This window comes from Opisthorchis viverrini, assembly GCF_000715545.1.
Source record: "Opisthorchis viverrini unplaced genomic scaffold opera_v5_143, whole genome shotgun sequence".
NCBI lineage: Eukaryota > Metazoa > Platyhelminthes > Trematoda > Opisthorchiida > Opisthorchiidae > Opisthorchis > Opisthorchis viverrini.
Genome location: NW_008751799.1, coordinates 120,174 through 136,934, shown reverse-complemented (window position 1 = coordinate 136,934; position 16,761 = coordinate 120,174). Strand labels below are relative to the sequence as shown.

The 16,761-nt window shown below is 44.8% G+C and overlaps 2 protein-coding genes across 2 annotated transcripts in view; one reads left to right on the top strand and one right to left on the bottom strand.

The window, feature by feature from the left end:
- Window positions 1-878: 878 nt before the first annotated feature.
- Window positions 879-16,761, top strand: part of T265_06693 (hypothetical protein) — a gene marked incomplete at both ends in the record, with an annotated part of 23,047 nt that continues 7,164 nt past the window's right edge. The window contains 4 exons of the mRNA XM_009172027.1: window positions 879-991; window positions 8,489-8,603; window positions 8,715-8,824; window positions 12,568-12,733. Coding sequence (XP_009170291.1) covers window positions 937-991; window positions 8,489-8,603; window positions 8,715-8,824; window positions 12,568-12,733 — 446 coding nt within the window. The remainder of the gene's footprint in view (window positions 992-8,488; window positions 8,604-8,714; window positions 8,825-12,567; window positions 12,734-16,761) is intronic.
- The window catches only part of T265_06692 (hypothetical protein), a gene marked incomplete at both ends in the record, with an annotated part of 18,741 nt that continues 13,737 nt past the window's right edge, over window positions 11,758-16,761 (bottom strand). The window contains 2 exons of the mRNA XM_009172026.1: window positions 11,758-11,850; window positions 16,001-16,030. Of these exons, the coding sequence (XP_009170290.1) occupies window positions 11,758-11,850; window positions 16,001-16,030 (123 nt within the window). The remainder of the gene's footprint in view (window positions 11,851-16,000; window positions 16,031-16,761) is intronic.

Here is a 16,761-nt window from a genome sequence, read left to right as displayed (position 1 = left end):
GCACCTCGGAATGATTGTGTTAAGCTAGCACTAAGTCCCACCCCCACCCACCTCTATTGTTTTCTTTACAATAAGGCTTTCAAATAAGTCATGGCTGTACGGCAGTGAAGCATTGGTGTTGAACACTGATGTCATGCGGTCGATGATGATGATGACTGCGGCGCTCTCCATATTGTTATACGGATTAAAAACCTGGCCACTGTGTTCAGGATGTCAGTGCTGGACCGTCGATGTCTTCGGAGCGTTGTCCGAGTCTGGTGGTAACTCTGGATCAGTAGTGCTTAAGTGTGTCAATAAGTTTTCCGAAGAAATAACTCGCTCATGACAGATGAACTGGTCATACCTCATAGAGTGCGCTGATTTGGTTACGTGCTCCGTATCCTTGTCGACCGACTTTCCCGAGGAGCCCTTTTCATACAACCAGGTGACATTGAGTTTTTCTGATGGAAGCTTCGTTGTTTGTTGACACATTTCGGGGGTGGGATATGAATGTTCATCGTGGTCACATTTCGTGAAGAATGCGTTATAGCCATCACAACTACCATTTTTCTCCGTATATTTTGAGGGACGACCTACAGAGACCAGAAACCAGTTCCTTGTTACATTCAGTGATTGGTTGGTGTAGTAGAATGAACATGAAACATTTTCGCGCTTGGGCTTGGGACGTAACATACCCGAAAACCAGTAAGTTAATGGGTTAAACTATTTTCGCCGAAGCAGCATGCAGTTAAACCCTTTTCCCAGCGAGCGTTTCGAAATTAAAGACAGTTGAGACACAGTTAGGCACCACTTCTAGCACTGATACCTGGGAACATTTCGCTCAAGACCCTTGTAGCGGCATCGCGGACAACAACTAACCAGCTTTTTATTATCTTTCAGTTGATGTCACTGATTCTTGAATTACACGGCCCATGATTTGGTATCTGTCGGCCACACATGCGATCACTGCACACTACCTTCGCAGTGTGTTTCATTATTCTTATTTTGACAGGTAAGATCATTATACTGGACGTGTTTATGAATTGTCCTAATTTGTGATAGACTGACACCAGTGTGAAGCTTAACAGTATACCGCCTTGCAACGCCTTCTCTCTAAAACGCCTTTCCCGATTCTCTCCACAGTGCCTTTCTACCAAAATTACTTTTCATATAATCACTCCGATTCAACAGTTATGATTCACGTACGCATGTAGAATGGCAAGGGTCCTTATCACGGCTTGACGGCTCGCGCATCTGAGCAACCTACTGATCTATGGTGGAGGATGCTATGTAACAGTTATAGTCTCCTTCCAGTTTGGCCAGTGGTCTTGCAAACTGAAGATTGGAACAAATGTCGGAACTCGTTCCTTAGAATCTTGACTGCTCTGGTAGCCTTACGCCACCATGGTCAGGCTTTGGGCCTGGGATTTTACTTGGGAGTTCTAATCATCCGTCTAAAATCGAGTGATTTGGCTGTATGTTCGCCCAGCTAACTTCACACCACATCGACTGGGTCACCTGCATATGGGAGGACGGATAAGCCAAAATATTCAACCGCCGATGTCTCCTCTGCTGACTAGTTTTATAATCGAATCACACCTTATTTATCCCGGCCACTGAATTTGAAGTATCGTGCGCGATAAATGTATTTGAAGTTTGTGAAACGTCCTAATCTACAGTCGAATCACACTTATTTATCCCGGCCACTGAATTTGAAGTATCGTGCGCGATAAATGTATTTGAAGTTTGTGAAACGTCCTAATCTACAGGTCGTGTATTGTTTCGCTGTCATTATATATATATATATATATATATATATATATCCCGATCTAAAGCTGCCACCTTGACGTGGGGGTCGGGCTTGAGTGCTGCAGCGATCCCGCAGGCTACACCGGCTGAAACTTCGTTCCACATGGTGCAACCATGCCAGGAAGGCCAAAGGGGAGCAGCCAGACCAAGAGCAGCGAGACCCCGTACTACGAGTAATCGTGCTACGAGGCGGTCTAGGGGTAAAGTCGTACTGTCCTCTGCGACAGGAGTGTGAAGGCAGTAAGGTGTCTCCCCCAGGCTACTAGCATGTCCATATTTATGGAAGCAGCGATGCTGCCTTCCCCTGAGGAAGGACGGATTAGAAAAAGTCGGCCCCAAAAACCGCACACTCCGATCGCCCAACGGTTGACCGTTACCGCCGCCGCATTATTAAATATTATCAAAACAATTTTTAAAAAAGAGTCTAGTACTGCGCAAAAAAGTAACCTGCAGTGCGCAGCTGCATTAGAAGTGACGTAGCAATGCTGTATGCCATCTGTCAAAAGACCGGACCAGCTCCTTGCAGCGAAATGTGTCAGTCATTGAAGCCGCGAAGGTTCCCCGGAAAAACCCAACCAAACGCTGTATCGCGGTCGATATTTTTGAGTCAGAGGTAGGAAGCATTGGTTCAGAACGAAACCCTACATCTTCCGCCGCTCTGTGGGTCAGACTTTTGAGTCAAAGTCTCAAGATAGGATACCTCAACTAAGTCCTCTTCTCCGGCCTGGGCAACCTGGAGGTATCGTTTACCCTTGCAAATCTTTGCTCACTGGTCTTCTCCCAAACTCCCTTCTCACTCATCAAAAAATGCAGTACAATCAACCCACCTGATATTTACTAGCCACCACTCCGTGTTTGAACCTCCGCCCAGAAAAATAGACCCAAATCACCGTTTACCAACCTAAAAAGATCTGATCCATGTTGTAGCCTTTAATGTCCGCAATCTATGTCAAATGAAACAACAGGTATCCATTGCTTTTTCCCTCTGTCAATGTATGTTGTCCACAAAACGCGCAAAAAGACTCAACTCTGCGCTCTTCAAGCCGCTTCGGACGAGCCTAGATGTTTCACATTTCACTCTTTGGGCATCGAGTGATCCTGACCCAATCGCCCCTGGTATTTACGGTGTGGGAGTTACACTCAATCTCAAGGTAAAGAATGCCTTACCGGACTCAATTCCAGTAAACAGTCGTCTTTGCGCTGTGCCGTTGTCTGGCTCGATTAGGTTTAATGTGGGTAAACCGCGTTTATTTATCATGTCAGCACACAGATAGCAGTTCTGAGAGTGAGACGGATGAGTTTTACCAAGATATGTCATCACTTCTTTGGTCTGCATGAAGGATTAATATAGTAATCCTGGCGGATGTTATGGATGCCCAAGTTGGACAACTAAATCCGGAAGAAGCACAGGTAGGTCGCAGATTTGGAGCTGACGTTGAGCGTACGGATAATGGGGAGTGATTCTAAGTTGTATGCGAATCACCATCTGTTCCTGGATAGTACGAACTTCCAACAGAAATGCTCATACCAAGTTGCTTGTAGGACAAGACAGTTATGGAGCCCATTAGACCATGCGGCTATCGGTTACGGATGTATAGCGTCAATTAATGATTGTCATTATTTCTGGGGTACGCAGCTTGACTGTGATAATGCAGGCCTGGTCGGGACTTCGCCTTCCATCAGCATGACGCGTACCAAAGGAGAATAGCTCCGTACATCAACTTCAGTAGCTCAAGTGTAATGATTTGATGTGGCTAGAAAGTGACTTGAAATGCACAGTCATACGGATGACGAAGATTGCTTGGAGCTCGAACGGAGGCGAGTTAAAGAAGCCATGCTCTCAGCTTTCTGAAGGTCGTCCGACTTGACTAAATGAACACTGGTTATCATCGATATTACCATATCTTAATGCTACGATAAAGGCCGTACCAACAGCGAGCGACGGTAATGGCGCCCGGAGATCCCTAAACGCCGGATAATCAGGAGCTTGAAGAGAGGGTTTCAAAGACCCAGGAGGTGAAGAAAACTTCCGCTGCGCCCTGTTTCACCTGATTCGATCAACCGGTCAAAGGAAGACAGTTGTCAGCGAAGCGTACGGTGGTGTCAGACAAGGGTGTCCTCTCTCATCTTTCCTCTTCAATTTTGTTATTGGTATGCTGCTTGAAATTTATCTGCCTGTGTCTGAAATCTCGGGAGTCGAAGGACTCCCGGGACGTCCCCTCAGAGACATTCAGCATGCGGACAATATTGCTCTCTTCGATTCAAACTCCTTCCAGAGGCAAACAATTCTAAATAACCGCATGGTTTGGCATGCGCTTCACACCTGCTAAGTGTAAAGTACTGCTACAAGACTGAGTGGGATCAAACCCACACCTCATGCTTACAAATGAGCCGATCGACGTGGTAAATAAATTGGTTTACCTGGTCTGTTGTATAAGTTCCGGTGGACTGGTTGGAGATGACATTGCTTCTCGAATCAGAAAGGCCAGGGCAGTTTTTGCCAACCTCGGACACACATGACGCCCACTTGACGTTAGTTTGTCTGTCAAGGGCACAGTTTATGTTGCTGTGGTGCGATCCAGACTGAGTGTGTTTCATTATTCTTATTTTGACAGGTAAGATCATTATACTGGACGTGTTTATGAATTGTCCTAATTTGTGATAGACTGACACCAGTGTGAAGCTTAACAGTATACCGCCTTGCAACGCCTTCTCTCTAAAACGCCTTTCCCGATTCTCTCCACAGTGCCTTTCTACCAAAATTACTTTTCATATAATCACTCCGATTCAACAGTTATGATTCACGTACGCATGTAGAATGGCAAGGGTCCTTATCACGGCTTGACGGCTCGCGCATCTGAGCAACCTACTGATCTATGGTGGAGGATGCTATGTAACAGTTATAGTCTCCTTCCAGTTTGGCCAGTGGTCTTGCAAACTGAAGATTGGAACAAATGTCGGAACTCGTTCCTTAGAATCTTGACTGCTCTGGTAGCCTTACGCCACCATGGTCAGGCTTTGGGCCTGGGATTTTACTTGGGAGTTCTAATCATCCGTCTAAAATCGAGTGATTTGGCTGTATGTTCGCCCAGCTAACTTCACACCACATCGACTGGGTCACCTGCATATGGGAGGACGGATAAGCCAAAATATTCAACCGCCGATGTCTCCTCTGCTGACTAGTTTTATAATCGAATCACACCTTATTTATCCCGGCCACTGAATTTGAAGTATCGTGCGCGATAAATGTATTTGAAGTTTGTGAAACGTCCTAATCTACAGTCGGTGTATTGTTTCGCTGTCATTATATATATATATATATATATATATATACATAAGGAATCATACGTCTTTCTGCTCCAAAGCGCCTTGTAGCTACGGGACCAGCTAATATCTTTCCAGCTTTATTTACAGACGGGAGGTAACTTTTGTTCTACCTTTACCGAAGTGTTCCAAACTAACGGGGAACGAAACGTTTCAGAGAGTCGGGGCCAACCGTTGGTCATTCTTGTACTCAAAATTTTATCCGACTAGACTGATAACCAAAGAGCTAATATCCTCACGCCTGTCGCAGCACCGTGCTGGTCTCCCTAATATTGCGGCGGTTAACTTCGGGAGGTGAGTTACATCCCCGACCGCATCAAGCAGGATTTTGACCGGGAACCAAGTTCACGTATAACGGTTATTTCACTTACGTAAGCCGTGCTTGTGCTTAATGGATGAATTAGATGCGCATTACCAAGGCCTGATCAGCGTTCCCCAGTCTGCGCCAGCTATGCTATCAGAAGGGAATTTTGCTGAAGCCAAAAAGCCGCGTGTACACGGAAACTGATGGGAGTTACGGACCTCCGATCGGAGGACTTCAAAACATCTTCAAAAAATTTCTCATCGACATCTGCGGGGCACAGGAAAGACTAGTTGGTTGTCGTGTATGGAACGAAGTGGTGCGTAAACTGGCGGTCGGCAACAAATCAGAATAGTTTAACCATCAGCTTAAGATTGTTGGGATGTGTCTCATAAATGCCCGGCTACCATCCACTAAAGCAGCTGCTGCTTCCGAACTATTGTTGGCGAAAAATCCCCGGAGGGCAAGCCTTGGCAACGAAATGAGGGCGGCTGAGGTCAAACTCACTGGTTTGGGATATTCTCTTTTGGCTGGGGCCCAGTTCATCCTGTTTGGACTTGGTTGCTCAACGAATCTTATTGGTTCGCAAGCAAAACTCAAATCATAACACCAGTCCAAGGTGCTAAAGAAATAGCCGTCCAGTTGTTGATGCGATTCCGGTGCCCATCTACCACGCTACTTCGAAGGAATCACGAAGGCTGAGGTACCATCAGGTTACCCAAGCACAGACAGGAGCAGTCAGAACGCCGGGATGGAGTTGGAGCCGAAAATCTTCCTGCCAGTAAGTTCGCGCTGTGATTTCTCGATGGATGAACGGCAGATTTCCAAAAGCACGATCCTCACGAAAATTTCAAAGTTGAAGTAAATGATGATGTGCAGGTTCTGGGGCCAAGTGAGGAAAGAGTAATTTCGGTAATAATGGACAGGAGCATGTTGAGCGTGAGTAGAACACTTGTGTGTCGAGATAATGATAGTTTGAGAGTGGGACAGTAGAAGCAGATTTCCGGAGCTTTTGCAGCAGTAGAAGCTATAATATAGTGAGTGCGACGCGGCTTCCTGACCGTGGGAGAGTTTGGAGATTACTTGTCTGGGATGAGGTGTGACTCAAACGCACGATTTAAAAGATATCGTCCAGCAGTAAAAAATGTTTTATGGGATCGCGTTCACTAATCTGATGGCAGGGTTAGGAATCGGGTAACTTAAAACAATGTAGAAATCCCGATTGACCGCTTTTGCAAGATTCAAGACGGTTGGGCTCTCGGTACGTTTGTTGGACAGTTGATCGGACTGGTATCCAGTGGATGCTTGTTTGACCTTTTGAATGGTGCCAGTTCGGTAACATAGGCAAAATGAGATGAGGATGACGGAATTTTACACATTTGTTTCCTTATTGAATCATGAAAACCAGGCTTCAGTCTAACTCCAACAATATGGCCCCTGTGCCATGTCTGCTAGATACATGCAGGGTATGTTGAGGTTGTGTGATCTGTACTACTACCATATAAAAGACTTGGCTATATGCGCGAATGATGGCAAAACTTAATTTTTCCGTGGATGTCCCCCAGGTATTGCCCGCCTTTGATGCGAACAACAAATCACTGATAGTGTTGAGGACGAGAATTTCTTGCGATAGAAGATCCAGCCACATCTCATAGGTTACGGTCGTTGGATCATGTACTTTGGGGCCGTGTAATCCACCGAATTTTCTTTGTCCAATCTTACGCTGAGCAGAACCAACTAAAAGGTAGACACCGTTTGGACTTCAAAAAGTACTAAATCCTTAACCAATAAACTGATCGTATTCTAAACTCTCGTAGCTAGTGCCGTTTCCGCCACAAAGCCGTTGGCTTCGATGCGTACCTGTCATACTTCATCCAGTCCAAATTGATGAACTGGTTAGGCTCTCCCTCGGAGTCTCCACCCTGTTCTCCCATTTCTGGACGAGCGAATTTGTAGCAGCGGCAACTCATGTCTCAAAGCCTACTAACTGAATTAAGCCGTAGGTTTTTCGCACCTTTCTATTGAAATATCTGACCATTCTTATGATGAGTGATGGTGGTTGAGAGTGTTGGTATGGACACAGCTCACGAACACTAGTTAGAAAACACATGGTTCAAGCGCATCTTTCCTATTTAAATGTGTTGAAATTGTTTGTAAAATCGACCTAATAAACCGGATCCTCCGATCCTATAGGAAGGCAGCTCCAGTTTTTCGATCTGTAAGAAAGGGTGGTCGAAATTCCTCGACAATCCAACGCCTATTTCATTATCCAAAGGATGCGCACGCATTCAATATGCAAATCGGCACTTTATCTAACATATGAGCACATTGACATCCAAGCGACGAAGATACCTTGACTTGCAGGGAATATGCTTACCTGATGTTCGAAACGAAATCGGCAGTGGGCTTCGGGTTAGTCGTCATTTACTGCGATTGTAATATCCTGAACTTTAAAACAGTGTTCATGCCAACCGATCGAGTAAAGTACACCAAACAAGGCACGCACTAGGATGGTACGGACGAGCCCAGTAAGTTTCTTCATCTTTGCACCGTTTTCGTTTGCCAATGACAAAGTGAATTTATTTAGAAAAATATGGGGGTTTGAAAGTGTAGTTTTACGCACGGCGACACTTGGAGGCTAAAGGTTTCGTAAAAACAGCTTTGAAAAGCTAAATCGTGGTTGGGGGAAATGTTTAAATCGGGAGCACGTAACTGGTGCCTTTAAGCCCAAGGTTTTCTACATTTCTTCACAGTTCGGGCACAACACTCAGTTACGGTTCCCTTTTTGTTTCGAAAGAAGACCTCACGTCTTCCATGGATTTAAACTGGATGAATTTTCAAGCTTTTCAGCAAATATGCTCATGCTTGGAGCATGGAGCACTTGCTGACAGTGGATCATTTTCACATAGTTTCCAACAAAATGTAATTTTTGGGTGACGCGAACGGATTCGCCTGTTTTTCGCAAGTTTTTGATCAATGACTGTATTCTGTTTTGCTTCTCGGCGTTTTGACTTTCGTGTATGGCAGTTTTCCTTGTTGAGACTTGCCGAACAATCTTCACCATATTTTTTCTAGTTGAGGTTCAAAGTGGAGGTCGTGGAAAGGGCCGAACTCGTTCTTCCTCTTCATCCACTCGAAGCAAAGTCCGTTCGTCATCATGGTTCCGTTCAACTAACCGTAAATCTGGTTTGTAAGTTAACCTCGGTGTATACCCTTTGCCTCACACAGTTTCGTGACAGCTTTCCTGTGTGCTCGTTAATTCCGAATTCCGGTTTCTATCTCCCTGTCTCGCCTTTCGCAGATCTTCCTCGCGTGTTAGGAATGCATTTTCAGTGAGAAGTGCATTGGCTGGTATCTATATCTCACAGTTACTGCGTCCACGTGTGCGGATTCATAGCTATCGGGATTTGGGTACGTTTGGCCGCATTTACTAGTTAATAGCTGTTTGATCGTGTTACCCAGCCTGCTTTCTATATGTATATTTTCAGTACGAAGGTAGCACCCATTTTGACCGTTTATCGCTCAGTTTATCCTGAAGTACAGAGCTTTGCAGCGTTGATGTAAGGGCGTTCTTCTCAACGTTGCACTTAACTTGCAGCATAGCCCGCAGTAGCCATCGGTGACACATCAAGTTTTATCATATCATATCTTCACAGCACATCAAGCCTTTGAGCAGCGCCACATATACTGCCAGCTGAAAATCGCGGTTTTTCTTGACTTCAAAGGATCTCTCGACAAGGCAGATAACCTAGCTCCCCTAGATCTTCTTAACCATAAGGGAAGGCCCTTGAAGTTCTTGGATGTTCTTCGTGCTGTTTATTCCCGCACTTCCGCTTGGGTTAGGATGTGCAATGAACTGTCCCGAGCATCCTGACAACTAGTAGAGTTCGTCATAATTACCCACTTTGTTCGCTTTTGTTCAATTTTTGTCCGACTTTCTCATTGGGCCATGAATGTAGCAACCGAAATCACCCCTTGGACTCGAAGTATGCGGTCGACATCGTCTTGACATTATCTGACAAAATATGCCACAAAGAATGTTATACATTTTGCACCTACAAAATACATTGTTCGACATTTCCAATGGTCTCCTGCGTCTCTGAAATTTCAGTTGAGAGGCTTAAGTTTATAGTTGAAGCTAACATTGGTAGCTCACGTTGTAATGGTGGCCACTAAGCTTGATTTGGTTGATCACTTCACATATCCGCATAACCCGTGACATTATTATAACAGATGAATAACCATGCCGTGCACAACTTCCGCCAGCTTGTTCATTTATCCCTTCGAAAATGAATTTCTCTGGGGCTAAATGGTAATTGTAAGAACGGTTTTTATGGTTGTGAGAATTAACCCCTCCGATCCGAGGACCGTAGGCTTGGTCATTGGTTACTCCGTAGCATAACAAGATTTAGGTAGCTGCATTGAGTGTGCAACGAGGTGATGCGTAAGCGGTTGCTTGATATCAAATCCGAATCGTTAGAACAACGGATTAACCTTAGCATTTTCTACATCTACTTTGTGTCCCGTGTCTAGTGCGTATTTCGCAATTGCCGAGTCTTTCAGTAACGCCCAATATTCGTCTGCGTTTCTTGGTGGCTTGTTTATTTTTCTCCTACGCTCTCTGATTCTGGTGTGAAGTTCCCTGGTCGTCTGTCTTCTATAGACCGTAGTACAATCGTTACACAGTTTCTGGTTCTGTTTGCTGGGAGGTGATCCTTCAATTGCACCAGTGCAGAGTGTTTCCCCTCTGGAAAGCTAAACTCATGTTAGCCGTGTTAAGAATTCTTCGAATAGCCTACGATGTCCCTAGTTCATAGGGAATAACAGCAGTCCCAATCCACTCCCTGTTGGGTTCCGCTACCGGTACCAACACCCTTCGCAAGTGACGCCTAATCAAACTAGCTGGATATCCACTACCCCGAAGTTGGTCCTTTACTTCAATTTGGGCCGCTGTCCGATCAGCACAGGGCCCTCACACTCCTAAACATGGATGGAGCAATACTAGCGATGTGCCGAATTCGGATGTGCAGATGAGTAGTTCAAAATTGCCCTAGTGTCCGTTGGTATTTCGTACACTGTGGTCTTCAGTTTTCCCCCGATCCTCTGTCATGCAGTTTAAAAAGGCCAGTGTACCCGAAGTTGACTCTATCTTCATGCTAAATTTGATGTATGGATTTATTTCATTCAGAAGGTTGTAAAACTCACTAACCTTGTTTCGTTTCATTACGACGATGGTGTCATCTATATAACTCCAGAATATCCTGGGTGGGTATGGGAATCCGACTAAAGCTTTCTGCTCAAAATCTTTCATAAATATATTTGCCAAAACCTGGGATATTGAAGATCCATTGCTATACCTTGTTCTTGAGTATGAACCACGGAGTCAAAAACGAAGTGGTTGAGACTCAGACATGCTTTTATACCCTCCACTATTTCATCTACCGTAAGCTGTGTTCAATCTGAAAGGTTAGTGTCTGCTAGTAACAGTTGCTTGGGTGTTTCCAAACCAATCTCTTTTTGGCACATTTGTATATGAATTGACATGGAAACTTACAAGAATGTCATCTGGTTCTACGCTGATACCCGATACTTAGTTGGCAGCTATATGAATTCTTGATGTAAGCGCTAGATTTCCCGATGAGGAGCTTCAAAATACCTGCAATGAATCTGTCCGGCACATGGAGTGGGGAACGTATTCCGTCTGCTATTGGTCTCACCGGGACATCTGGTTTGTGGATTTTCGGTAGGCTGTGGGTAATTCGTCAATCGCGGGAGAGTTCCTTCTTCATATGACTATCTGGTATACCTCAGGATAACGAGTGCGGTGTTCCCACGCACCGATGATCAAACGGACATCTCCTATGTACTCTCCTCGTAGAGGCCACATCTCTGCTCCATGAGGCAGAGACAGCCGTTCTGCATTCCTTTTACAGAATGGACTAATCAGATTGCGGGTTTGTTGTGACCGAACCGGTTTTCCTGATGCAACCAACATTTCTATACCAAACAAGTAAGCTTCCACTGCAACAGAACAGGTTGGAAAGTACAGCTTTAAGCATCTTAGGGTTGAATAACTCAATGAATGTTACTGTCGGACAATCAACAGATCTTACGAACAGTCTGACGCGCTTCTAAACTCGTTTGTCGTGTGCATTTATCATGAATCAGAGTTACTGCGTCTTCAGACTGATATGTCTCAGTTATGTAAGCTAGGATTGGATATTCTACAGGAAACCCCATCGCTTTCCAAACTCTTCTAAAACTACGACTGCTCACTCGCTTCCAGGCGTTTCTTAAATGATTGTCTGTTAGTCAAGATGGGCTGCTCAAAATGAACTCTCTTATTAGATCTTGCAATCCTGCAGTTGCACTTCCGTCTCATCTCCCTCACTTTCACATTGTCGTCGTCGTGAACTATCTCGCGACCTTATGGCTAACTAATAAGTAATAAAAAAAATCGTTCAGCTGTAACATCCTTCTGGTGCCTAACTGCCATGCCACACGAGGGCTGGGATACTGCCAGGTCGCCGAAGCCTAGACAGGGGAAGTCGAGGGCACAGATAGGGTTCGAACCACGAACCTTCCGGTCAGTAAATTGGCGCTCTAACCACTTGAACCAGAACTCTGAGAGCGAGCCACATCATTCCTCCACGCATACCCTGTCTTTACTTGATCAGAAATATGTCTACAATTCTTGACCACGGTTTCACAGTTTCAAATGATTTTAAATTTTCAGTTGAATTTTTCCACAATATATGTCTCTTGACTTTGTTGATGTTCGTAACGTCCCTGTCGCTTGAGTCGTCTTGGGCGCTAAGGCCGAATATCGTCTGTTGAGCTGGGTATCATTAAGGGACAAATCAAACTGTGGATCGTGATAATAGCAGGTCGTTCCGAAATTACTGATAAAATACCAAACGAAATTTAATATTGGTTGCAATCTCAGTGGTCCCGTGATTGCAGTTGCTACGGTGTATCTAACTTGATCACAGGTGGTGGGTTCGTATAGCAGTATTGCAATGTAATTGTAAAAGTTCCTTACATTTTATGGCATCGGAAGGTAGTTGTCATTTGTTGATGGTCTACCATTATTCGATTGAACTGAGTCCTGCCTTTCGTTTATATTATTTCTTGTTTTAACCTGTGCTGTCCAGATCCGTATACTGTTTGTGACGGCTATCGATCTACCGTTGAAAATGGTTCGAAGAGAGACTATCACTACTACCTTTGTCCAGACAATCCGACGCAGCCGTCGGAAGTGTACTGCTGCATGGAATCGTCAACCGGTACACACTATTGTTGCGCCGAAACAAGCTGGGGGTAAGTAGCGCCCATCTCCAGGTACCTCTGTACTCGCTTAAGTAGTCCAAATTACAGCACACATCGGTTAGTAACTGTTGCTTGAAGCTTTTGATAAAGCAACTTCATCATGACCTGGTTTTTCTCGCTTTGCCAACAGATTTACTACCCTCTTGGTGTCGAATTTTAACGAATAGGTTGATAGGACTACTTCCAGTAGCAGCTACTGTCTGTTCCTTAATCATTGGTATACAGTCCACACCTAGTTTTGCTACCATGGCTTTCATGAAAATGTGCTGAGGAGATTTCTTCATCGCTTGTTTCAAGCAGCTCTTCTTGATCGGCCAATCTCATATCAAAGGCTGCTACTTGCTGTTCAACTCTCAAAGAAATGATGTACACTCTAGCGGTCACCTCGAGCTGTGTATACTATCTGTCAGCATCTACATTTTTTAGGGTAGCGAGATCAGAAAACTGGTGTCATTCTGGTTCGTAGGTGCTTTCCTCGGGTAGGTCGATTTTGCCGATTAAGGTTATCATAACTTGCCCGAGATTGATCACATTTACTACTCTGTCGCATATGTACATACTTCGTTGAGTTTTCTCAGGGATCAGATGTGGAAAGTTCCTGCATTCTGTAACTCTTTACAGAAGCCTGAATCCCCACGCTCTCCAGAGAATTTTAGAACCATGTCAAACGTTAGTGAGAACTAAAACATTCCGGTACGCATCTAATGGTTTAAGTGTCGTCGACCGCGTTCTTCAGGGTAACTGAACTATCCAATCTATTTATCACGGGCTTTTGTTGCGTTCTCAGTTCTGTAGACAGTGGGCGAAATACTGGAATTTTAATTCATGCGCTAGATAATGAGATGCCTCTTGTGTACGACGTCATTGATAATCAAAACACCTGTACTATAACTCTATAATTACGAAATATATTCTCAATACCGACCAACTGTAGAAAACGTCTCGTTCGTTGGGCATATTATAATGTCCTGCGAGTAAATTCGCCATGGTTTGGATAACGCTTTTACTGCGTTGAAGTTTGGTTCTTTCTGCTTACCCATGAACAGCTCCTACGCGAGATGTACACCTTTTTGTAAGCTGGAATCTTCCTTGAACTGTCGCGCGTACCGGCACTATAGCGAGGTTTTCTTGCGCACTCTATCCAATTGTAGGAGAATCTAACGTTTGGTTACATCTTCACGTCACTGGCCATTCCATCAATTCACCTCTGAATGAAGTATTGTTAGAGACAGAACTCAACATTTTCGCTCGATCTTGCTGCGCCGCTGTAAAGATTCCTTTGAGTGTATTTGGCATGACAAACACTGTTGTTGTGCACCTTTTCGCTCCCAGCAATAAATTCAGTAAGGCAATGGGAATCAGAAAGATCATCTGTTGGGTCGATGCTTTCGGTTGGTATTCAAGTGATGATGCAACGGTCGCTTAGTTCCTGAGCAAGATTTCGAAATAAGTAAAACCGCCTATTTTCTTTAATAAAGTACTTTGAATGTTATTTGCCAGAATAACGGTTCAGTCCTATTGTTTCAATTGAAAACGATGGTTTGCGGTGAGATCACGTGAAACCAAGCGTCAAGTGATCCTGCGAAAATAAGTGGTATTTCTGTTTGGAAACCGAATACATACACAACTGGTGTAAACACCGGGATGAAAAGCATAGTCGATCAAATCAGATAAAAGACGCCAATGTATATTCACACATGACTAACTGAGTAAAGACGTCTGACTGTGACGGTCAGAACTGTCATACGTCCTGAGGATGACCATGTTAATGTTCGACCCTCAATAAAAACACAGTCTTGGATATTCCGTGTGGAATGGGACCATAAATGCAGTGCACGTAGCCGAATTCTGTCTAATCCCATAGTGCGTGGCGAGTTGACATTTCAGAATGTTTGTCTGAAGTTATCAGAGGACAAGACACTGCTCAAAGTAAGTAATCACACTGTGCGCAACGCAACGGTGATCGCCACATTGTGTGTGACTATGTTGTCAGTCGTCCAGTGTCGGACGATCAACCGGTGTCAGCCGAGTGGCCGATTTATAGCAAAGCTTTCATCTTTGACAAAAGTAAGAAAGATGTCTATCGTTGTCATGTTGAAGTAGCGCCCATGCAAGCAATCTCAGTTTTTGTGTGTTCCGCAATAATTCCTATGATCCGCTGATGTATCGGGAGTTCACCGAAGAAGACGTAGCAGGAACAGTGATAGCAGTGGGGGCCGGGATCTGCTGGCAACAGACCTAATGAGGGGTTTATGCTATTAACCAAAACGCAAATCTCGTTTAGAGGTTATTTTAAGTTCCCAGTCAATAAAACAATTTGTGTGTTAAGGCTACGTTTTGGACAGTGGAGTAGAAATCGAGTTGGCTCATTCGTTAAGGCGTGAACTTACTGTACTGAGGGTTCGTGGTTCGAACCCAACCTCTGCATCTCGACTGCTCTTGTCTAGGCTTGACGGCCTGGCAGTATCTCAGCCCACGTACTTCCTTTGGGTGACATGGCAGTTAGGCACCGAAAGAGGGTTGCGTCTGGACGATTATATTACTTGTCCATCTTGTTACAATACAGTATAGTAACGTGACTTTCTACATATACATATTCTGTACATCTGATACTAAACTTTGTCCGTGTTCAATCTCGTTGTAACATCACTCTCCCCTTGTGTCACCTTACGGAAAAAGTAAGGTGATGCTATTACAAGGGTTGGTTGTACAGGGTTTATCGACTGGCTGCGCCGTTATAGGTACCAATGGTAGTCAAATAAAATGTTAAATTCTCATACCTTAAGCTGATACATAGTCTCACCAGCCAAATTCAGTGTCGCAGGCAAGGGGGGCGGTTAGCTGGATGTGTTAATTTATTGTATTGTGATCTCCTTTGGATCGTATGATAGTACGACAAACACATACGCTGTGTTATTCCCCCATTTCCTCCAATACTCCGTTGTGTGCTGCTGCCCGTAGTAGTAGTAGTACCCACCGAGTCTCAGGTTCTCTTCTTGTTGCCCACGAAGGAAGCACCGCTCCCTTCAGAAGTGCAGAAACAAGTCCACCGAATGAACGTACTTGTTCAGAAAACCACTAAGCTTGGCTGATCAAGACTATCCCATCACTTAGGTACCTGCGTCATCTCGCAAAGCCTTCGAATTTAAGTGTGATTCCATACCTCTCCGCGTATATAGCCGTAAAAATATTCACGTTGTTAACTGATTAGCTCATCGTCCAGGCGACAATAGACTGCATGACCTTGATTTCACTAACTATTCTTTGAATACCAGCGCCAATCGAGTACTGATGATAAAATAAAATAAAATAAAATCTCCTTGGTTCCGGTTAACTTTAGCTAGTGGACTAGTGAGTACATCGGTGATCCACAGGACTGATACTACTAATGAACTTTCGCATGTTGCACAGGTCTTTAGGGTCCTGGCTGTATCATGGATATGGATTCGCTTCCCAATAGCCCACTTGTTTGTTAGTATGAAGACGCATCTCCTCAGAGCTTCCCACGCTTACATGAGTAGCATTCCCCAAGCCTCTGTCTACTTCCACGTCCTCCTAGTGTCTAGGGCGGGAGCCCGTCACGAAGAGACTGGACCTTACCGTGGTGTGACGGTTTGCGCACCTCAGCGATCCATTGAGCTATATTGGAGACTGTCCCGCGACACTCACAGAGTCTCTCATACCAGGTTGGTCAATGGTTAGAGGTCTGACGAACACAGTCTCCTGGCCCTCCAGGTTGGGGGTTGGAACATGTGGCGACTTGTTCCGTAAAAATGGTAATGCACTTGCATTTCCCGCCAAACAAACCGCTGCCTTGCGATTAGGCTTTTGAGCCAAAGGCTTTGGTTGAGGACCCTAATCGTCCTCCTGTCTAGGTGTGGGCGCCCTGGCAGTATCCCAGCCCACTTACAACCATGACCTACACACCTAACAATATTCTCATGCCACATCGGCCGTCGCGTGGTGCCATCAGCCGGGTCGCCTTACTTGCTGCATACAGCAGGGCGGGTAAGCGAAAA